The following is a 22,982-nucleotide window of genomic DNA, read 5'->3' as shown; positions in this document are numbered from 1 at the left end:
CAATTTTCTTTCTTTCGGTCTCCAAACCCCTTCTGTCAATTTTCCTGTTGGTGTCTTCATGGGCGGGAAAGATTGGTAGGACGATGTATGATTGTACGATGAGGGTTGTGGTCCGTCTGTGAGGAGGCAGAATAGTGCGTTTCATAGCCAGACTGAGGTATGATTGATGCCTGCAGGGAGATGAAGTGGGCGGTGTGACTTCAGTAGGAAGAGAAAGGGAAGGGTTTGATCTCCAGGGACATGTGACCTTTGGGTGGAGAGAGTTGTGGGGGGTTGGTGCAGGAAGTTGAAGGATCGGTTAGGTGGCGGGGGTGGGTGTATATAGCACGGTGATGGGGGGTGGTTTGATCAGGAGCTCTGTGCTGATCTCTGCCATGGGGGGAGGGGGGTTTGGGGGTCGTTCAGTGCTCCTGGGTTTGATGTCTAAATCAGCGCAGCGAGCTTAGTGCTCGTGTCTGTTTGCTCTGGAGCCGTGGAAAATTTCATTTGGTTTGGAGCTCAGCAGTTCATATCCTGCCCCCGCTCCCACTCATGTATCTCATCAGTCTTCTTCTTCCTCTTGTCTCTTTCCCTCCCTCCCTCCCTTCCTCTCACTCCTCCTCCTCTTCTTCTCCCTTTCTCTCTCCCTTCTCTGTCTCATTGTCCCTCCATTCTCACTGTGCTCTTAGCCTGTCTTTCTCTCTGCTTTCTTTCTTTCTTCTACGAAACGGTCAGAAGGGGCCATCTATCCTTTTTCAATCCAAACATGCGGTGATTACCTCCCAGAAGAGTGGCGAGTGCAGCGCCCTCCCAGAGCTGGCGTGTCTAATCAGTCTCTCAGAAGAGTAATCAGACCTGACACTGTTCATCTCTGCCCCAGAGGGAGAGAGCAGCACCACGATCAGGTCTCTCCCACCCCACCCCCCTTATCGCACGCCCCCTGCCCCCCTCTCTCGACACACACACACACACACACACACAGGTGGTACGTACATGTACGCACACGTACATTCACACCAACAAGGTTTCTCTGACAGGGAGATGTAGGCTGCAGGTTCTGCAGGACTGACTCATCAGACTCTTCAGGACTTGAAGTCCTCTCACACCAGAGCAGCGTGACTTGACTTGAACATAATCCCTGCTTTGATTGATTGATGAGAGCAGTGGTGCGTCCGCTTTCGAGGCACAAGGCATCATCTCCTGCCTGGTCTGGACTCGTTGTCTGATGCCGAGCGGGCTGGAGTATGTGGGCAGCCCGAGACCTCCACCATCACAGGGCTCCGCACCTGCTGGATCAGAGGTGTGCTGCTCAGGTGCGTGAGGGGAGGTGTGAATGCAAGCTCTGGACTGTCACCTCCGTGTGGTGGCGTCCAGCCGGGAGTCATTATCACAGGATCTGTCTAATGGATGGAGGGTTTGCCTTGCTTGAAATATATGGTTAAATAAGGCAGTGGGTGTGTGCATGAAAACGTACATTCCAGACAGTGCAGAGCTTCTTGCATTCCAGCGCTGTGCATTCATCAGTAGACTGATATAGATGGGACAACATTAGCAATATGAGCACTGTGTAGCAGCACTCAGACCAGCACAGGAAGGCGCATGGAACTGAGGAGGGCAATCAGACCATCCTTAATATGTGCTGGTTTGCTGAATCATCCAATATCGTCATAGTACTCAACAGGCCACATCTCTTTGATGCTGTAAATGGTTGTGTTTGACATAAGATATGATTTCATAAGGCATGGCCCTAACTGTTGTTGTCAGGGTGTCTTTAGCAGCATCCACGGCTCCTTAATGTGCAGCAGATTGACTCTACCCACCTCAGCGGTGTGATGCTTGGCACATACTGATGATGCCTAGGCTATTGTCCTGTATTGTAGTGTACAGTGAGAAACTGAGCACAGGGACTCTTCAGGTCTGTCAGATGCAGCGTCTTGCCTCCGCCTCCCTGTGCTCTGTTTGTTTGGCCAGCTCCAGCTCCAGCTCCAGCTCCAGGTCCAGCTCCAGCTCCAGCTCCAGCTCCAGCTCCAGCTACAGCTCCAGCCAAGGAGAGCTTAATAGACTGACACATGGAGTTGTGGCCATGGCCTGGCTGAGTGTGTAGTGGTGTGGAGCGCCGTCTTTGCCCACTGAAGACCAGGCCCCTCTGGGTGTATGTGCACGTTGGTGTGTGTTCTAGTGTGCGTTGGTGTGTGTCGGTGTGTGTTAGTGTGTGGTGGCTCACTCCACTGGTCCCTCCTGTGTTTGTTTTCACTCTCCCACTTTTGGGCTTGAGGAATGTTACACATCCGCCCTGTGTGTGTGTGTTTTACTGTCCAGCAATAGGCTATTGCGAGTCTCTCTCCACAGATGCATATTTCATGTGCCAGCCCAATGCATTGCCAGTAGGCATGGGAACATCCTGCCCTCAGGGATGTGCGTGTTGTTTATATCAGCGTGTATGTGTGTCTGCATCAGTGTGTCTGTCGGCTTTGTGTGTGTGTGTCAGTAAGTCCGTTACATCAACATGTTTGTTTGTGTGTGTCTATTTGTTTGTCTTTCATGTTTGTCTGTGACTGTTTGTGGGGGTACTGGTTGTTAAATCTGTGTGTGTGTGTGTGTGTGTGTGTGTGTGTGTGTGTGTGTGAAAAAGAGTGCACACTTTGACGTGTCTTAGGTTGGGTATCTGTGTCCACCTCTGCATCACAGAGCATCCCAGCAAAGGTGGGCTTTGTGTGGGCGGTGTAGTGAGCGAGGGTGGAGAGGGGGAGAAGCCTGCAGAGGTGCTGTGTTTTCATCTCTGCTGTCTCACCCTGGGGTGTGCCTCTGGGGCCGCCTGTCTTGTCTCACTCTCGCTTTTTCATTCTCTCTCTCTCTCTCTCTCTCTTTCTCTCTCTCTCTCTCTCTCTTTCGTAAGTATGGTATTAAGCGGTTGTTGTCCTGAGATGGCTTGTGTTGCACAAGGCTTCTGCTGTGGAGTAGATCTCATTAGTGATGGAGGTGTCAGAATGGGTGCAGTGAGCCAGCCCTCTGTCCTCAGAGACACCCCCCCCCCCCCCCACTAACCCTAAGGCTCTATTACCTTCTGTGTGGTCCTCTCACTCTAGCTACACTTTGGATTTAGGAAGTAAGAACTATGTGTGAACTAATGAATGCCATCGTTCTCTTTTCCTCCATCTCTCTTTTACTTCCCCCCCTTTTATTCTGTCTGTGTTTCATCCTTTTATAACTTCTAAATTCTCTTTTTCTCTTATTTTCTTTCTTCCTGTTCCCCCCTCTTCCACTCCACCTCTCTCTCTCTCTCTCTCTCTCTGTCTCAGCAAATGGTGATGAGCCTGCGGGTATCCGAGCTTCAGGTGCTGCTGGGCTACGCCGGGCGCAACAAGCACGGCCGCAAACACGAGCTGCTCACCAAGGCTCTGCACCTTCTGAAGGCCGGCTGCAGCCCCGCCGTGCAGCTCAAGATCAAGGAGCTCTACCGACGACGCTTCCCCACCAAGCTGGTGTCGCCGTCCGAGCTGGCGCTGCCCGGCATCCACGCATCGGCCCCCGGCTCGCTTCCGGCCGGCCTGGCACAACTGGCCTTCGACGGGCACCACGGCGCGGCGCCCTCTCCGCTGTTGCCCATCTCGTTGCTGAGCGCCGCCACCAAGCATGAGCTGGGCGCGCTGCCGCACCTGCCAGCCGCCCTGCACCCGGTGCACCCCGACATCAAGCTGCAGCGGCTGCCCTTCTACGACGTGCTGGACGAGCTCATCAAACCCACCAGCTTGGGTGAGTCAGTCAGTCGGTCAGCGAGCGAGCGAGTGAGTGGGTGAGTGGGTGTGAGTGACTGAGTGACTGAGTGTATGAGAGAGTTGGTGAGTGGGTGTCTGTGTGTGTTTGAGTAAGTGTTTGTTGATCTGCTCGTCTGTGGTTGTGTGGGTTTTGTGCGTGAGTGTGGCTGACCATCTCGCTGGGTTTGACCATCTCGCTGGACTCCAGAATCTGTCCCTACTCTTGTGCTATAAGGACTCACTTGGCAGCCTCTTCCAACAATAGTAGCAAGGCATCTAGCAGGTTAAGTAGCTCTAAGTAGGTTAGAGGAAACAATGAAAAAAATAGGTCTCCATGATTTTGTGCTATCTTATTATCCAGACTACACATCATGTGCTGCACATAGACCCAATTTGAAGAGGCACTTTGCAGCATTGAAATTCATTTTTGTATCCACAGAGCGTCCTAATGTGCATATGCAAAGAGGAATTGAATTCAAAACCCACTGGTTTGGCATTAGTCTTGCGAACTTGCTATCCATGCTTGTGTTTTTCATAAAAGAAATGGTAGTTTGCTTTTAACTCTGTGTTAGTGGTATCATGCTTTTGAAATTATGTAGATAAAGACCAGAGTGAGGAGTGCAGTGGAGGTGACTCATCCTTCCCAATACCAGGGGTCTTGTTTGTTTTACCATGAAATGAAGTGAACTGGAGCCTTCTGGGTGACTAAGCTGTATGGGAGTCAAGTCAGCTGTCTTAAGCCATGACCCTAGTCCATCACTAGACCATTTACTTATAAGGCATTAGAAACTCGTAGATTCACTTTAAACAAAGACAAGTTGAGTTTTTGTGCAATTTATAGGATGGCCCTTTGTCTTGTGGCAAGAGTTGATTTGTTACTTTATCCACAGAGTAGAATGTACAGATCATGTTACCAATAGGAATCTTGAGAATGGCATTATCTAATGGAGCAGGTGATGTTAGGTGTACTGGGCTGATATCATCATGACATAATATACATTTTGTAGGCCACTAAACGCTTTACTTCCATTTAAAGCATCAAGACTTAAAAGTGATGATCTGTAGTACTTTTTGGCCTGGAAAATAGACAAAAAAGTACAAATGATCAGGAAAGTGATGGTTATTTGTGGCTTTAATACTCATTTCTTTATGGTCAGGTAGCTTAAAAGAAGTCTGTCTTGGGTCGTTGGTTAAAATGTTGAAGTGACCTTGTTTTTCGCCAATGGACCTCAGTGAAGGAGACTTTGAAGCATTCTCATCTGTAACAACCAGTCCAGACTGTTACCAGTGCATTATGATGAGCCAATGGCAATGACATTGGATAGCTTGTGCTGTGTGTTGCCATGACAGCGACTTGCAGTCTCCCCCCCCCCCCTTTAAAGGAGACATGCAAATGATTTATCTCTTCCTGTTTATCCATTTCCTGTGTCTTATTCCTGTGTCATATTTCAAGCTGATTTTTTCTCTCATGTCTCCTTTCAAGAAAAAAAATCCTCTCCAGCATCTGGGCGTATATATGAAGATGTAGACATTTTCATAAATTAGCATCTTAATGACCAGTGATGGCATTGTATGATTAATTTGCCGCCATTCGCTCACAGAAACACACTTCCTGTGACACCATCATATTTCTCACCGCCCCCAGCATTTGCATTCAGTGTGAATTCTTAAAGGTACACACACCCACCTTTTCAAAACACACACGTACACAGTGAGGACAAATATACTACCACACTCACATATACTAAAACAACCGCACACACACACACACACACACACACACACACACACACACACACACACAAACACACAGATACACACAGACTCAAACAACAACAAAACAAAACACAAATAAGGATTTGTGGGCACGCACCTTTGCACTATCTTAATCACCCATTCCCCCTTGCACATTGTCTATCACACACACACACACACACACACACACACACACACACACACACACACACACACACACACACAAAGAGAATAGAACAGCCACAGGCTCAAACAAACTGCTGCATAGATTGCACCACGTCATGACTAATGCATTGTGTTGCTTGTGGAGACGAAGAGGGTGGTCGGTACTGGCCTCATCTGCTCTGAAGTCCCCCCCCCTCTTCTACTTAATGTTCAGTAGGCAGACCAAAATAGAGACAAGGCTCCCACAAATTTCTGGAGCAAATAAATGTGATTTGTGGGCCAGGGCGATGTGTTAATGAATGACGTTGAGCCCAAGCTTTGAGTAGATGGCCCTCTTTATCCTAATAATAAAGACCTGACACTAATGAAGCAGTGTGATTAATTATAACAGGCCTCTCCAGAAGACAACACACACGCACCCTTTTCTCATCCTCTCTCTCAATCTCTCTCTCTCCCTCCATGTTTCTCTCACACACATGCGGATGCTCACTGTCTGTGGCTCTCTCCTCTCTGTTTCTGTCTCACTCCTCTCTCACTCCCTGTCATTCACTTCTCCCCACCCCCATTCTCTTTCTGTTGCTCCTTCTTCCTGTCTTGCTCTTTGGAGTTGATATTCTGTTCCAGTCTCTCTCTCTCCCCCCTCACTCTCTCTCTCGCTCTCTCTCACTCTCTATCTCTCTCTCTCTCTCACTCTTGCGCTCTCTCTCGTGTGTGTCTTGCTCATTCAGCCCCCCCCCCCCTTCCTTTCTTCTCTGTGTTAGCTGTCTCTCTACCAGTCACCCCTTCCCCATCACCCCTCCCTCCTGCAGTGGCTGTTGCAGCAGGAGAGACTATCTGGCAGGGCTGTGTTTACTGTTCCTGTCAGTAGAGAAGATCGTGCTTCTCTCTCTCTCTCTCTCTCTCTCTCTCTCTCTCTCTCTCTCTCTCTCTCTCTCTCTCTCTCTCTCTCCTGTCTCTCTTCCCCTCTGTATATTCAAGGTGGCAGTTCATATGCAGTGAAATTACTGATTAATAATAGCAATTGCAGAATGACTGTGGAGGAGGAGCAGGGAAGAACATATCGAGTGTGTATGTAGCCACTACATGCAAAGTATTCATCCATTTACATTTAGTCATTTAGCAGACGCTTTTGTCCAAAGCGACGTACAAGGGAGAGAACAGTCAAGCTAAGAGAAATAAAACCTGGTGTAACAATAAATACTACTTTTTTTTTAGAAATAGAAAACGACATAGAAAGAAAAAGAAGTGCGGGACTGTCTGTCACTGCTTAAGCGAAGTAAAGCCAAGGTGCCAGTTAGGAAGGGAGGTGCTCTCTGAAGAGTTGGGTCCTCAAGAGCTTTTTGTCCATATTCCATCCATATTCTTATACAGACACACATACATACACAGAAGTGGTGGCTGTTCAAACACAAATTTAACAGAACATATAGTTGATGCTGCCTTGTACCTGGCCGTCAGATCATCCAGGCTGGAATAGGCAGACAGGGACACAGCAGGGCCCTCTCCCACCTAGAGAGTCAGCCTGTCTGTGTTATTAAGGGAATGGAAAGGGGATTAGGTCTAAGAACCTCTTAATGGAAAGGGTTTTTGGGTTATTCCTTTTTTTTTCAGTGTAGAGCATGGATTTCTGTGTCATCTTCACAAATGCATTGGTCTTTAGGCAACTAGAACTTCTTTACGTCCTCACTTAAGTATAGCCAGAAAGTGGTCACCAAGTAAGTTTCTCTTCTCTTTCATCTCTCTTTGTCTCTCTCTTTCTCTCTTTCATCTTTCTCTCCCTTCTCTTCAGTCTTTCCCCCACGTTCTCCATCACTCACTCTTGCATTCAGCCTTACACCTACTGTCTATTAGTTTTGCTCTCTCTCTCTCTCTCTCTCTCTCTCTCCCTCCCTCTCTCTGTGGAGAGGCTGGGGCTTTACTCTCAGCGTCTCTCCGTGTTTCCCTGTTTGTTGTTCTCTCAAGCACATTAGCAGCTAGCGCTGTCGCCCACCCCGGCCATCTTATCCTCGCTGCGTGCTCTAGACCCGTGGCTTTATGTTCATTATGGATATCTGCGCAGGGGCCCCATGCATTATTAATGATTTTAATCACCACGTTTCACGGCGCAATCCAGGCCAAGTGGAAATTCTGATGAACAGCGCATGCATAATGTCAGCCACCGATAGAGAGAATTCAAGAAAAGGAGGTAGGTGTGGAAAGACGGAGAGAGAGCTGGCGGGGAAAGAGGGGGAGCGTCACACTTTTTTCCCTTTCCAGGGATTGTCATGGAAGTGACGGAGAGTAATATTTTTTTTTTTCTCCTTTCAAGTCGTAGTGAGAGACTTCAACGTCAGCTCCCCAAGTGTGAGGAGGTGAAGCCGTCCTGAGGTTAGGAGTGATAGCACATCTGCCGTGAGAAACAGAGACGGTGCTGCTTGAAGCTAAGCTTAAGAGCTTTCTAGAAGCTTCTACGGGCACCTTAGATGTGCCTTTCCGGCCCTGAAGGAATTTTTATGGGTGCGTGTGTAAACATGGGTTACACAACATCCTGAGCTTGGTTATTATTAAGAGGAATCATTTCATAGCACCACCACAACCCCAGCCTGTTGGCACAGAGAATGGGAAGGATACACATACACCCAACCTATACGCATGCTCAAGTTAGATGAAGATGATAAGATGATGCTCTCAGCAGCACACACCAAAACCAACATGTTCCCACTAACGCACACACACACACACACACACACCAAAATGTGCTCCCTAACACGAACACAGAACAATAATACTCTCCGCGTTGCACACATAGGACACAAATCTAAAGGTCTCCTCCATGCACGGTTTTACACAGCCAGCCAGTAAGACCTACACAGCATAGGCGTTAATGTACACACCACTCCCACACGGCACAACAAACAAACCATCCTGCGTAAAATCTCACCACACAGCCATGTCTTCTGGAATCGCTCAGCCTTCCCCTGCAAACAAAAACACAATCTGCCACCCGTGTGCACGGCCGAGGATTGGCCGCATCCCTGCCAACTCGGGGAAGAGGATAGCCGTGACTTAATACCAGCAAGCATGCAGCAACTCAGGAATTTCCCAATTAGCGCAGCAGTGTGTTACACCGAGCCAAAGAGTGTGGGAAGTTGAGGCGTATTTGCAAGTTTGTTTGAGTGGTTTGAAGCAATAGCTTTGAAATGTACCTCCTCAACTGCAGCGGATGTCTGAAGTGATCTCAGAGACTTGAACAGGTCTTTGATATTTCTTTCTTTCTTTCAATTTGAAGCCAGAGTTCATGAAAAGACTGGAGGAAGGTGCAGTATATGTGATCACAGTTCTCCAGCTGTAGAAAAAAAAAACTCATCTCATCTTACCGCCTCATCTCAGTTGAAGACTAGGTTTTTCATGTGCAAACTGAGGATGGTGCTTAACTCCTAGATTCCCTCCAACTTGAAATGAGGAGATGATCCCTTTGTCCTGGTACTCGTGAGCTACAGCGTGATGGGCCTTGGGGGTTTGAGTGAGATGGCATTGAGCTCATCGTTCAGTTTTAGCTTCTTCGTACTCTTATAAACAAGACTTCTTTTATGTTCCTCAAGTAACAGGTGTGTTTTCATGCTAAAGAGGGAAGCCTTATTAGTGTGTGTGTGTGTGTGTGTGTGTTTGACAGTAGAAATAGAGGCTGCAATCACCCTGAGGCTGTATCAGAAGGATACAGCTCTCTCATCCTCTGGCCATCCACTCATAAGAACAAATCAAATGCTGAAGACTGCAGGGCTATTTTTAGCATCAGTAGCCGGGGGTGGGGGGGATTGATTTTTTTTTTTTTGAAACCTCTCTCTCTTTCTCTTGCTCACACACACACTCCCTCGCTTGTCTTTCGCTCTCTATCTCTCTCGTGCACACCCCCTCGCTTATCTCTCCCTTTCACTTTCTCTCCCGCTTTTATTTTCTCTCCCCCTCTCTCTCGTTCCATGGCTGTTGTTGAAAGAATGCAGCAGGTCTTGCTAATTGCGAAGTGTAGAGTCTGTCCTCCTGGCTTTAATTGCACGGGCCTGCTTGGCATGTGAGGATCTTGTGAAATGGTCGAGCGATGCCCCCCGTCCTCTGTAGAGACCGTAACGTAGCTCAGCACCCCCGCTCCGTCACAGGCGAGATGGGGCTCAAACCGGGCAGGTAATAGCTTCAGAAACGCAGCACTGCTATCGAGTGGCCAGTGAGATGAAATCCTGAGCAGAAGAAAAATTAACACAGCAGAGTTTGCTCCGCATCCAGGCACCTGTTGTGTTTGGGGATGACATGTTTTTGGTTGCCGAGTCTGAGGAGAGGAGGCGTCTCTTGGCAGAGAAGCACACACTTAACACTTTGCTGTGCAGTAAAACAGCAGAGAGGCACACAGTAGAGAGTCTACTTGAATAACCCACCCCCACCCGGGTCTGCTTCAGAGCTGGGCTTTGGGCTGATGTGTTAGTGGATGCGTTGGCATGCTGCTCTTTAAAGAAAGGGGAGCTTTAGAGCGAGCTGCCATCATGTTTAAGCACTTTCTTGTGTTAAAGGAGAGCAGAATGCAGGTGGCTAGTTATTTAGTTTTATTTGTCTCACCTGTTGGCAAGCAGCTGAGGTTCCCTCTGAACATCTGTTGCAGAACACCAGTCCTGCCAAGGGCCTCAAGGAGCCCTCTCTGTTAGAGCAGGACACCAGTCTGGCCAAGGGCCCTGAAGGAGCCCTCTCTGTTAGAGCAGGACACCAGTCTGGCCAAGGGCCTCAAGGAGCCCTCTCTGTTAGAACAGGACACCAGTCTGGCCAAGGGCCTCAAGGAGCCCTCTCTGTTAGAGCAGGACACCAGTCTGGCCAAGGGCCTCAAGGAGCCCTCTCTGTTAGAGCAGGACACCAGTCTGGCCAAGGGCCCTGAAGGAGCCCTCTCTGTTAGAGCAGGACACCAGTCTGGCCAAGGGCCTCAAGGAGCCCTCTCTGTTAGAGCAGGACACCAGTCTGGCCAAGGGCCTCAAGGAGCCCTCTCTGTTAGAGCAGGACACCAGTCTGGCCAAGAGCCTCAAGGAGCCCTCTCTGTTAGAGCAGGACACCAGTCTGGCCAAGGGCCTCAAGGAGCCCTCTCTGTTAGAGCAGGACACCAGTCTGGCCAAGGGCCTCAAGGAGCCCTCTCTGTTAGAGCAGGACACCAGTCTGGCCAAGGGCCCTGAAGGAGCCCTCTCTGTTAGAGCAGGACACCAGTCTGGCCAAGGGCCTCAAGGAGCCCTCTCTGTTAGAGCAGGACACCAGTCTGGCCAAGGGCCTCAAGGAGCCCTCTCTGTTAGAGCAGGACACCAGTCTGGCCAAGGGCCTCAAGGAGCCCTCTCTGTTAGAGCAGGACACCAGTCTGGCCAAGGGCCTCAAGGAGCTCTCTCTGTTAGAGCAGGACACCAGTCTGGCCAAGGGCCTCAAGGAGCCCTCTCTGTTAAAGCAGAACACCAGCCAAGGGCCTCAAGGAGCCCTCTCTGTTAGAGCAGGACACCAGCCAAGGGCCTCAAGGAGCCCTCTCTGTTAGAGATATTCCAGGCTTCAACAACTTCAAGCGTGATCGCTCATCAACCCTTATGACGCATGTTAGCCAAATGGGTGTGTGACAACATGGTAACTTGATGAGTTTCCCCCCTTGTTCCCCCTCAACCACAACCACAAGTCCTCTCAGCCCCACAAACTAACTGGAAAGTATTCTGCATGGAGCTTTGTTTTGTATTCCCAATAATCTATTGGGAAATGCAATTTATATTTTGAAAACATGCACTTACGACGATGAACGTGTTCAGTTTGTCACTTCCATTGCCCAAGGGAGTAAAATGCATTAGCTTCTTGGATTTCATTCCAAAGACAAAAATGTCACAAAAACAAAAATCTATTTTTTGCACACAGTGAAACACAATCAAATTTCTATTGTGTTTTTAATTAACGCTGTGCAAGTATGAGCCAATAGTCTCATGGATGGATTGCAGGTGTTGTGTTCTTTAGCATGAGATCATGCCCCAAAATATGGAGATTGGATTTGGATTGAATGTGATGCATGACCCTGGTGTGGAGGGTGAAACACGGGGGGGATTTTTCTCCCCTGTCTATTGTGAGAAGGCCTGAGCAGCACCCTGTCACTCACACGCAAGCCTCCCTTCCCCCACACACTGCTCATAATGAGATCACATACACAGCCCCTGCCTGAGCCTCTGGATAAACACACACATACACACACACAAATATACCTCCACTGGATGAACACATAAACACTAGCCCCAGTCCTCGCACACACACACACACACACACTCACGCGCGCGCACACACACACATACACACAGAACCTTGGTTAATGCATTTTCTCTCTCCCTTGCTTGCCCCGTCTCTCCTGCACGCTTTCTTGCTGGCTCTGTTTCTCTCTCCCTCGCTCTTTTTTTTTTCTTTTTCTTTTTTTACTCTCTCCCCCCACCCCCCCCCTTTTATTTCTGTCCCTGTCTCACTCTCTGTCTCACTCTCTGTCTACCTCTTTGTCTCGCTCTCTCTGCAGCACATAGACCCTGTTTTTTTTCATGGAGGGATGTTTTGAATTACTTGCTGAAAATACCTAAATAATAGCGTGTCTTTCAATAAAAAGGCTAAACTCTTAGCGACTGAGTACTGTTGCTTGGCTATGCATGCGGGCGGATTGGATGGGGATTTTGTGGATGCTGAACTTAGACTCGTGAGGTCTTAGAGCTCTCGTAGCATGCAGAAAGACAAACACATTAATAATGGGGCGAAGAGTCGTGCTAAAATATTCATACGTTTCATAACAGAAGACGGCTTAATAGCCATATTAGAGTGTAGCTCAGAACTGTCGTGCTGTTGTTTCCTATGTGTAGCCCCACTCTTCTTTATTAAACAAGGTCTTACTTTCTCTCTCCCACTCGCTCTCTCCCACTCTCTCTCTCTCTCCCACTCTCTTTCTCTCTCTCACTCTCTCTGTCTCTGTGTGCAGCCTCAGATAACAGTCAGCGCTTTCAGGAGACGTGTTTCGCTTTCGCATTGACACCTCAGCAAGTCCAACAGATCAGCAGCTCAATGTAAGTCCCTAGCCAAGCTGTTGGCTTCTTTATCATCAGTCCCCCCCCCCCCCCCCCCCCAGCCAGTACAGTGTATGCCCATCATCTGTTCCTGTATACTGCAAATAATACTATGTAACCTTAAAAAACATATTACTTTATCTTTCTATGATTTGTTTCCTAGTTTTGACCTTTTGACCGCTTTTCTCTCTTAGGGACATATCGGGGACCAAATGCGACTTCACAGTTCAAGTTCAGTTAAGGTATTTGCTCACCTGGTTTGGCAAACACTAGTCACTGATGGGTTGATGGTGTAAGGGTGTTCCTTCACTGCCATGACTCTCCTGTCTCCCCCAGGTTTTGTTTATCAGAAACGAGTTGTCCTCAGGAAGACCACTTTCCCCCCAACCTATGTGTCAAAGTAAACGGGAAGCCCTGCAACCTCCCAGTAAGAACCAAACCATTTCAAAGCCCTTTTGTGTCTTCAACAACAACAACTTTTCTCTTGACGTATATCAAGAACTGGAAGTTAGACTTTCATTCGAATCCTTTAAATATTTTGCCAGAAGGGGGTCTTTAGTTCTTTGTAATCGAGTACGGGTGTTTTGCATCTGTCTCACATTTGTTGGTGCACGTTTGACCTCTTTGTGCCTGTTCTGTTACAGGGATATCTTCCTCCAACCAAAAACGGAGTAGAGCCAAAGCGACCCAGCCGACCAATCAACATTACCTCACTGGTCAGACTGTCGACCACAGTCCCCAATACCATAGTGGTCTCGTGGACCTCAGAAATCGGAAGGGTAAGACACTGTCCCTCCCCCTGTGTCACCCCAAAATTGTCACGTCAGTCACAGGTTTTTACAATGCTATGGCCTCAATGCAGGCAACGTGAATATGCAGTTATAGGTACCTCTAAAGAGTTCTACAGGAGAGGACACCTGTGCACACATTTGTACACATAATTTGGAGAGATCTTGCCATCCTTTCGATCTCCATGTCTGAGCCTCAGTATAGTCTGTGTGAAGTCATTGGATTGCATTGTATTGGATCCATGCTGCTCTCTTCTGGCACAGGCCCTGGACCCACACATTGTGTGAACCCGCTGTGTGGTGCTCTCGCTGTGTGGAGCTCTCAGTGATCAAGCTCTAGGGAGCGGTGCGGTAGAGCCACACACGTGGCAGGGCGGGCAGCCCTGACTGTTAGCAGTGACTTTGTGAATGTCCTAAATGACTCAAAGGAATGTAATTACCATGTCTTCTTTCTCCCCTCTCACTTTATCTCTTTCTCTCGCTCGCTCTTTCGCTCATTCTATATATACCCATTTGTCTTATCTGCTGTCCTTCCCCCATCTGCCCCTTGTTCTTTCTCTGGCATTCCGGCTCTTTCTCTCCTTCCTGTGTGCAGAGTTACTCTATGGCGGTGTACCTGGTGAAGCAGCAGTCCTCCACAGTGCTCTTACAGCGGCTCCGGTCCAAAGGCATTCGGAATCCGGACCATTCCAGAGCCCTAAGTGAGTGGCTGTCACTCTTGGAGCGACACATAAACCTACCGTTTGCCGTAGATTTAAACCCATCGAAGTCTCCTGGCAAAGCTGCATGCTCCCTTTCTATTTAAAGCAATTACCTGGGGCCGTATTCACAAAGCCTTTTATCTTACCACTAGGAGTGCTCCTAACTCGCGCTAAAACCTTTTACGTAGGAGTAATTTCTTAAAAGTGATTCACAACGGCTCTGAGACCTACTCATACTAAGGATAAAACCAACTCCTAAGCTTAAGATAAAAACTCCGTTGCTATGGATGACGTCGATCCTCATGCACGAGTTTAGAAGTGGTGCGCACGGTGATTGGTTCCTGACAGGCGCTCTCATTCAAAACTCAGTCCTAACATCCCCCTAACGATCCCACTAAATCAACAGAAAATAAGAGAATAACCTAGGCTTCAAATAAAGTCATATTAAATAGTTATGGACAGTGCACTTAGCAGAATGCACACGCATGATGACAAGTTTGTGCATCCAACGAGAATGACGCTTTGCACGTTAAGAGAAAGAGAAATTGCCGAAAAAAACACGGAAATTGCATGAAATCAAAGAAGTAATAATTAAAGCACCCTGCAAACTATGCGTGAGGCATGGGAGGACATATGTGTTAACATAAATGCTTCATTCCCTGCCGTGTGTCGCTCTCTCGATGACTGCGAGAAGCGGTGGTATGCGCTCCAGTCACAATGTAGGATGGAGATTGCGGAGTGGACTTTAAAAGAGCCGTCGCGGCTACAGGTATCGTGTCACCAAAATAGGCCTCATGCGTATACTTGCATGTTGTAGTTCAACTGTGCTCCCGGTTGTGGATTGAGGAAGGGTGTCAAAAGCCATGTCTTGCATGGATAACCACTGTCACCCAACAAGTGGCATTCAGCAGGTACATGGTGCCGCTCAAAAAGGCGCAGACCGCTCTCCATTAAAATGCGCGAATCGTGAGTAGATCCAGGCCACTTCGCAACAATATCCATGATTGTGAAAAATCCAAAAATCTTAATGTTATCAAACATTTAATTTCCGGACTGATTGGGTTGTTTCGGATAGTTGGAGAAGTGATTGCATCCCGCACTAATTCTAGTAAAATGTTGATGCCTTCACGGTTTAAACATATCTTCTCAACAATTCAGAGTCGTTCATTGTCTCCAACACCTTACGTCTGGCTTCAGCCATTTTAAGACTTTTTGTGAATAGGTCTTAGTGACTTAGGAGTCCTCACGAGGAGTTTTAAGCTGTCCTAGACTTAGGTGCTACTTTTAGGGATAAAATATTTTGTGAATTGCTCTTAGTAAAAAAAAATAGGAGTCCTAAATTTAAGACTGACACGCCCATTATTTTTAGGAGTTTCTCCTAAATTCGCCACTTATGAGCTACTTTTAGCCCTAAGATTCTTTGTGAATACGGCCCCTGACCTCTCCAAAATATCCTCATTAACTCCATAGTGATTTCACTCTAAGGCTTGTAAAACTGTGTTAGTGTTTGAGAGAAGTTATGAGTGTGCCTGTGGGTGGGTATGGGCTGGTGTTAATCAATGACTGTATATATTAAAAAAAAGATGGGCAGCATGGTATCCATGCACGTGTGTTCTGAAGAAACCAAAATTGGAGCCAGAGTAAGATCTTTTTGGAGCCAGCCATGCGTTGTAAATTCACACCTGTGGCTTCACTTTCGAATGAGCATACGCTGTCCATGTTTTTTTTTTTTACAGTCACTGGTATGTATGTGTCTGTGGTAGTTATGTTTGTAATTGAATGTAATGCGTCCTGTCCCCCCAGTCAAAGAGAAGCTGACGGCAGACCCGGACAGCGAGATCGCCACCACCAGCCTGCGGGTCTCCCTGCTCTGTCCGGTAAATACGAGTCTGACACATCCCTGCAAACCCAGCACCACTGCACCCTCTCACAGGGAACCGTCCACTGCAGCTCTCCTCTCACTCTCCACTCCATGTCTGTATGACATGGAATGTCCCTGCAGTCTGTCCAGATGCCTGCACTCCTCCCTACCACTGTTGCCCCTCTTCCCCCACTCCTTCATGGTCTGTCTGTCTTTCCTCCAGAGTTCACTGCTCCTCCAAATACACATAGGCATCCCTTGCCTTGTTCCTATGTTCATATGTAGTTAGTTATTTTATAACTTTCTATGCAGCTATACACCTCTGCATATGATTATGGCTCAATGTTAATATTGTTAAATGACATGCATTTATTGACCTTTAAGAATAGTGTGTTTAATTTTAGACCGGTATGAATTGGAAGTGATTCTGATCTGAGAAGGCAATACAGATTGAATCTATGGCTTGAGAAGTAGGCAATAGGGTAACAAGAGTTAGAAGTGGAGCTGCGCTTCTTCTCTCCGTCTCGCTTACATTCCTGTCCCTGTTATCTGTCTGCACCCCGCCCTCACCTGGCTTGGAGTGGTTGGGCGCCTTTGGGAACCCATCCAGGCTGAAGCTTTGTAATTTGCACCTGTGTGTCCCAGGTCTATGTTCACGTGTGCCCGCCGTGGGTGTGCTTGCTGTTTTACATTTCCTTGTCATCTACTTCATGTCATGTCGTTTATGTCTTTGTCTGCCTGTACCTTACTATCATGTTCTAACACGCCTGTGTGTGTGTGTGTGTGTGTGTGTGTCAGCTGGGGAAGATGCGTCTGATGATCCCGTGTCGTGCGCTGACCTGTTCGCACCTGCAGTGCTTCGATGCCACTCTCTACCTCCAGATGAACGAGAAGAAGCCCACATGGGTGTGCCCGGTCTGCGACAAGAAGGCCCCCTACGAGCACCTCATCATTGACGGGTAAGAAGCCATCCCCTGTCCCCCCTTCCCAAACCCTTATCCTAGAGGCCCCTCTCCAACAACCCACAGTCTCAGCAGGGAAGCGCCAACTCCCGGTGTGGACTCTTAAACCATCAAAGTACATGACAGCTGCTTTTTAAAGACCTTTGTCGACTTACACACCCAGTAAAAACCAAAATGGGTCCAAGTGCAATATGTGGGGTAGGTGTTTAAAAGCCTGCCCGGGCATGAGGTGGAGCCAGTGGGGTGGTGGCAGCGTTGGTTCACTCTCCCGGTCCTGTTTGCTGACTTCCGGGCTGCTCCTGCAGGTTGTTCATGGAGATCCTAAACAGCTGCGACGACTGCGACGAGATCCAGTTCAAAGAGGACGGGAACTGGTCCCCCATGAGGTCGAAGAAGGAAGTGCAGGAGGTGCCTGCTTCATACAACGGACTGGAGGGTACGTTTTTACTTGTTCTAAAACACTTGCTTCGTCAGAGTTTTGGGCAGTATTTTCGTAAAACTCTGTGGTCTGTCTCCAAATTTATGTTGCGGCTCAAGAGCCGAGTCGTAACACACAGTTACATCAATTAAAATGCTTAGGGACAGTTTAAAAGAGTGCGGTGCCTTTTCAAAATAAATGCAGAATGTTGGACCTCATTCATTACTGTTTCAAACTTTGTTTTCATTTGAAGTAGATTTGTTTCCATCAGTGCAGGATTAGTTGATCTGTTGTCTTGGCAATATATTGTTTGCCTAAGAAAAAGGCAGTAACAGTATTATTTTTATTCCCGTTGCTGTACAACTTCTGTTGTTTTTAAATGTGCTATATAGATAAATGTGACTTGACTTGTGACTGGTATAAATCCTCTAAAACTAAGTGTGCACCCCAAAAAGAGATTCTGAAGTACATAGGGGTTCCCCTGCATACTTGATCATAGACAGAATCGGACAGCTTATAGCCCCTGTAGAATTACAGAGAATGTGCTGCTCATCCTGGCCAGGGCTGCAAGAACTAATCGACTTGCTTGACTAGAATCGACTGTGAAAATAGTTGCCAACTAATGTAATAGTCGATTCGTTAGCTATGTCATTAAGCACGCTGTGGCATGCATTAACTAGGTTGTTAGACACAGATGCAAGGTTCTTTCTAGATCGATGAAATAGTTAGAGTTCATCACTTAGGTTTGGCTCTCATTACAGCTATCTAAAAATTACAGGATCAGCATGATCAAAAACTTGTAAATCTAGGAGCATTTCATCAAACCCTGCCCTCTGCTTAAAGGGGCGTCAATTGAGGAATAACACTATTGCACTCATTTTTTTTTCTCAATTCCTTTAAAATAAAAGCAATGGTTATTGTATAAATGCATTGAATATAACCGTTTAAAAAAAGGTATGGTTATTGCATAAATCTTGGAATGTATACATTATATAGGATTTTATTCTGAAACTAGTAAACTAATCGATTATTTGAAAAATAATGTTTGAAAAAATAATCGACAGATTAATACATTCTCAAAATAGTCGTTAGTTGCAGCCTTAATCCAGTCTATTTTGTGGAAGTCTGGTTATTTGGATTTGGCATTTGAGAAACTGAGCTTGTGTCTGTTGCCCTGCCCTTCTGGTGGATGAGAGCAGGGTTGCAGAATGTGTCTGGGGCAGAGCTTTGGGCCTGCAATGCAATCCCATTAGGCGTATCCATGTACCAGATGAACAAACACACTCATTTTGGGACTGGATGCTCATTTGTAACATAGTTGATTTGAATTACACACCATCAAGCAGATAATGCTTCTCATTCTCACAGTTTATAATTAATTTGACTTCTTGACGGTGCCAGTTGATGACACTAGTCTTTGATGACTGATGACTTTGTCTGGTGGCAGGCTCCCAGTGTCGGCCGGCGGTTACTGAGAGGAACTCGTCCCACAGCAACAACAAGAGGGTGGAGGTGATTGACCTGACGCTGGACAGCTCCTCGGACGACGACGATGACGACGAAGACGAACCCCCTTCAAAGAGGTCGTGTCCCTCTATGTCCCCCACGTCTCCGCAAGTTAGTAAAGGGTAAGGCCACCACACCATGTAATTCCTCAGTGACTTACATCTGACTTTGCTCCCCATTACCATTAGTATTGTTATTTAAGGAATTTGTATCATTTGTCTTACTTTGTGAGGCTTGTCATATTTTCCATTGAATTTGTCAGTCTGCTAAGCATATAATAACTTTGTTCAAGCTTGGTATGCCGGAATATTAAACTGATATTTTAAAACTAATTGAAATCAGCAGTGTCCTCACATAGCCTCCCTGCGACCTGAAAGTCATTACTTGGTTCAGTGCTTTGAAGCATAAATATTCTAAAATATTGTCAAAAATAGGAAAGGAAAACTGATTTTAAAATGGTGCGTTTACTCCTGAGCTGATTGTTTGCTCTGGCCTGCAGGGTGCTAAATCTGCACACCCAGGGATCTCCTGTGAGCAGAACTCCCAGCATGCCCCAGGTGGACACCAGCTACATCCCCCCGCCACCCCCACTCATCCAGGACTACCGCCACTACTACCCCACGCACAACGAGCTGTCAGGTGAACAATGGTTTTGGTTATGTTTAGACTAGGTATGGCCCACCGTCATGAAGAACAATAGGAATCCCAGTAAGATATGTCAATGGCTGCCCCTCACCATGTGCGGCTGAGACAAAACATCAGCTTTCCTAGCGTGCCACGTCCGTAGGGAGAACATGAGTGTAGGCCTAGGTTATTTATGACTTACTTCATCATGAAAATAGTATTCCATCAGAAATAGGCTGCATATCTGATAATTGTGTGTGTTGGTGTGTGCACATTTTCCCATTTTAGCAGTCAAACCACTTTAAACCTCCAGCAGTGCCTGATTAGACCCTACAGCACTGTTCCACAATAGATGTAATTGTATGAACCAAGTAAACCATGGCTATATTCATACAGGAGTTAAATGTGGTGGTCAGTGCTGACCTTTTTTAAAGAGTGCATGTTCTTTCAAAGATTTCAAAGTGGGTTGAAAATGAACATCTTCATGGCATTTAATTCGGACCTGGCTGATGATGTGACGTACTCTTAAAAACATACATCAAAGGCGTTTTCTCATTTGGTATTTAGTTGGCTTCAGGTTGGAGGCTAGGCCACCCTAGAGCCTGTCAAAGCATCATCACGTTGCTGTCCACACCCTTACTCTAACCTTTCTTCTTTTCTTTTCTTTTCTCCCCCGCAGATCTGAACTTCTTCTCAGTTTTACAAGGCGAAAACCAGGTAAGGAAGGAAGCTGGAAGCTGAATGTATTCTATTCAGTTTTCTGTGACAAGGGCTTGTTCCCCCAAGACTAGATCTCAAGCACCCTGCCCTCTCCTGGTTTCATATTACTTCCTGTATCCATCATACCAGGGATGAATATTAGAGACTGTATCTTGCCCTTGCGGGTTTGGAATTATTGGCCAATGCCAGCCCAGGACCGCTAGAGACCAGAAATAATTCACTTTACTACTTTCCTTCTTTCTCTTTCTCTCCCTTAAGCACTACAACATGGTGATGGCGGCAGCAGCTGCGGCGGCGTCGGCCTCAGACGAGCACGAGCTGCTGCTCAATCGTTTCCTGCCGTACGGCTCGTCGCAGCTCTTCCTGGAGCCGCCGGGCACGCAGTCCAGCAGCGGGGCGCTGGCGCCGGCAGTGAACGGTGGGGGTAGCGTGGGCAGCAGTGGCGGCAGCAGCAGCAGCAGCGGGAGCAGCAGCAGCCTGGTGTCCTCCAGCAGCCTGCGGGACGCCACCTCCGCACACCTGCACCCCGCCACCTCGCGGCCCAGTGCGGATGCCCTTGCTGCCGCCGCCGCCCTCTACGGCTCCATCTCCGATGTCATCTCGTTAGACTGAGCTCACACACACACACACACACACAAACACGCGTACATACCTAGCATACAGAGACGTAAACTCATATGTAGACTGTACAGTCACTGATGGGAGCGTGAAGGCAGGAGGAGAGAAAAAAGGCATTTAGGAGAACAAGAAAAGTGGAGTGTGGATTTTTTTTTAAGGATGAGAAGAACAATGCTATGTACAGAGAACAAAAATATATATAAATATATAAATATATTTTCGGTTTTACTTTTGTACATAAAACGTATGAGACTGTCTTTCTGTCCAGTGAATGACTTCAGTTGACTTTTATTTCCCATGGATAGTGAAGATTGTTGGGCCCCTTCTCCCTCCCATACACATTTCTTGGTTCCCTTGCTTCTATTATAACTTTTATACCTCTTGTTTTGTTTTTTAAGAATTCTATTCTTATCTTACACTGATTCTTGTTCTGCGCCAGTGGAATTGTTCTCCCTGAGAAAATCAAGACATCAGACATTCTTTCTTCCAAATCTGAAATGTGGTATTTCTATTCCAAAAAAAAAGAACAAAAAAAAAGAAGTGAATTATCTGGAATAGTCCAGTGGTGTGTGAGGTAGGGTCTGTTCTGATTCTTAGGTGTTCTGTGATTTATCCTCGCGTCTGTAAAACATTCCCTCAACCCAGGCCGCCCGGCTGATTGGTGATTGATACAGCTGATTGGTGTGTTTATGTTTGGTTAATTTCTTACCGAGTGAGTGTCCAGATCTCTGCTCTCAAATCCTCCTGTGCTGTCATGTGCTTTGTTTGCATTCTGAAAGCGCCTCTGTACTTCACGTTTTTTTTTTTTGTTTGTTTGTTTTTTCCCCGTGCTTTATTGCTCTTTTTTTTTTGCTCTTTGCTAATCACTTGCACAATGGCACAAAGCCAAAAATCATTCTCTTGTGCTATTACTCCAGCTGTGGCCAGAGCTGTTCTCGGTTCGTAGGTTCGCAAGGCCTTTCTCGTCCCATCCCTGGAAAACTCTTTGGTACTGTAGTGCAGCATCTGTGTAGGAGGGCTTTTATCTCTATCTCGCCCATAATCTGTCCTACATCGATCTCTGTGTGTGTGTTTGTGCTTACACTTGAGTGTGCATACATGTGTGTGCCTGTTGGGATCCAAATCCTCTTTGAAGCCCTCTCCATTCCAGCAGCCTAATACTTAACCTCAAACTACGAAAAGAGTTCAAACCAGCTAATCAGGTACTAAGTGTCTGGTACCACCAAGACAGGCCATAGTACCACTAGAGACATACATGCCGCTGTTCAATTGGAAACATCTCTGTTAATGCCTCTGTTCAAAATAATCACTGCTTTCAGACCCACAGAATATCCAGTTTCTCACTATCTTAGCAGAGGTTGATTTATTTATTAATTTTTTACCCCTGGTGTAGAATGATGGTGCAATAACCAATCTGCATGTCCAATGAATGACTTCTACAGAGTTTCCCTGATCATTTAATGTATCCATAATTCCCTGACAGTTTTTTGTACCCAATCCCTGAATACATGTCTTAGTTATTGAACTTAAGTGCTTAGAGAGATACAAAGAAGGGAAAGCAATGGGAAGGTGTTGCTTTTTAAATTCAAACATTCTAGCGCCCCCCGTCCCCCCAAATATTCTGAGAGTTAATTTCATATAACTTGAAATGTGACTGTACGTGCATATATATTTTCAAAAACACATTGTGAAAGTCACAAAGTCTAAACTAGATGGGCCATAGCCAATACACTAATTAGTGTTGCTCTGTATGTATTTGGTGGCTGCAAATCCACCTCAGTCCTCTGAGCTCATAGGGTGTTTAGGATGTCCAGATTATGTTCAGAAACCTAGGTAGGTATCTTAGCAGTGTTTCATTATTTACTGGTCTCTTTATTGTTTGTCCATTCTTCGAAATGCACCAGTGTGACCAAGGGCTATGTTCTGGACTTAGGTCTGTTTGTACCTAGCATTTAAATTATAAATCAGTTATTTTGGTCAAAGGAGAAGCCTTTTTGATAAAGGTTCCTTGTTACACAGCCATACCTGGCTTTTGAACAGATTTCAACCCCATTCTTTATCCACAT

General features: G+C 46.8%; 1 protein-coding gene across 1 annotated transcript in view; it reads left to right on the top strand.

Annotated features, from left to right (window-relative positions):
* Positions 1–20,953, top strand: part of pias1a (protein inhibitor of activated STAT, 1a) — a 29,945-nt gene extending 8,992 nt beyond the window's left edge. The window contains exons 2-14 of the mRNA XM_080843986.1: positions 3,279–3,732; positions 12,634–12,718; positions 12,913–12,960; positions 13,055–13,145; positions 13,363–13,497; positions 14,102–14,207; positions 16,011–16,084; positions 16,867–17,027; positions 17,336–17,466; positions 18,896–19,076; positions 19,454–19,593; positions 20,258–20,295; positions 20,557–20,953. Coding sequence (XP_080700112.1) covers positions 3,279–3,732; positions 12,634–12,718; positions 12,913–12,960; positions 13,055–13,145; positions 13,363–13,497; positions 14,102–14,207; positions 16,011–16,084; positions 16,867–17,027; positions 17,336–17,466; positions 18,896–19,076; positions 19,454–19,593; positions 20,258–20,295; positions 20,557–20,910 — 1,998 coding nt within the window. The 3' untranslated portion in view covers positions 20,911–20,953. The remainder of the gene's footprint in view (positions 1–3,278; positions 3,733–12,633; positions 12,719–12,912; positions 12,961–13,054; positions 13,146–13,362; positions 13,498–14,101; positions 14,208–16,010; positions 16,085–16,866; positions 17,028–17,335; positions 17,467–18,895; positions 19,077–19,453; positions 19,594–20,257; positions 20,296–20,556) is intronic.
* The last annotated feature ends 2,029 nt before the right edge of the window (positions 20,954–22,982 follow it).

This window comes from Sprattus sprattus, assembly GCF_963457725.1.
Source record: "Sprattus sprattus genome assembly, chromosome: 8".
Taxonomy (NCBI): domain Eukaryota; kingdom Metazoa; phylum Chordata; class Actinopteri; order Clupeiformes; family Clupeidae; genus Sprattus; species Sprattus sprattus.
Note: the sequence above shows the minus strand (reverse complement) of the source record. Positions and strands in the feature narration are given on the sequence as shown.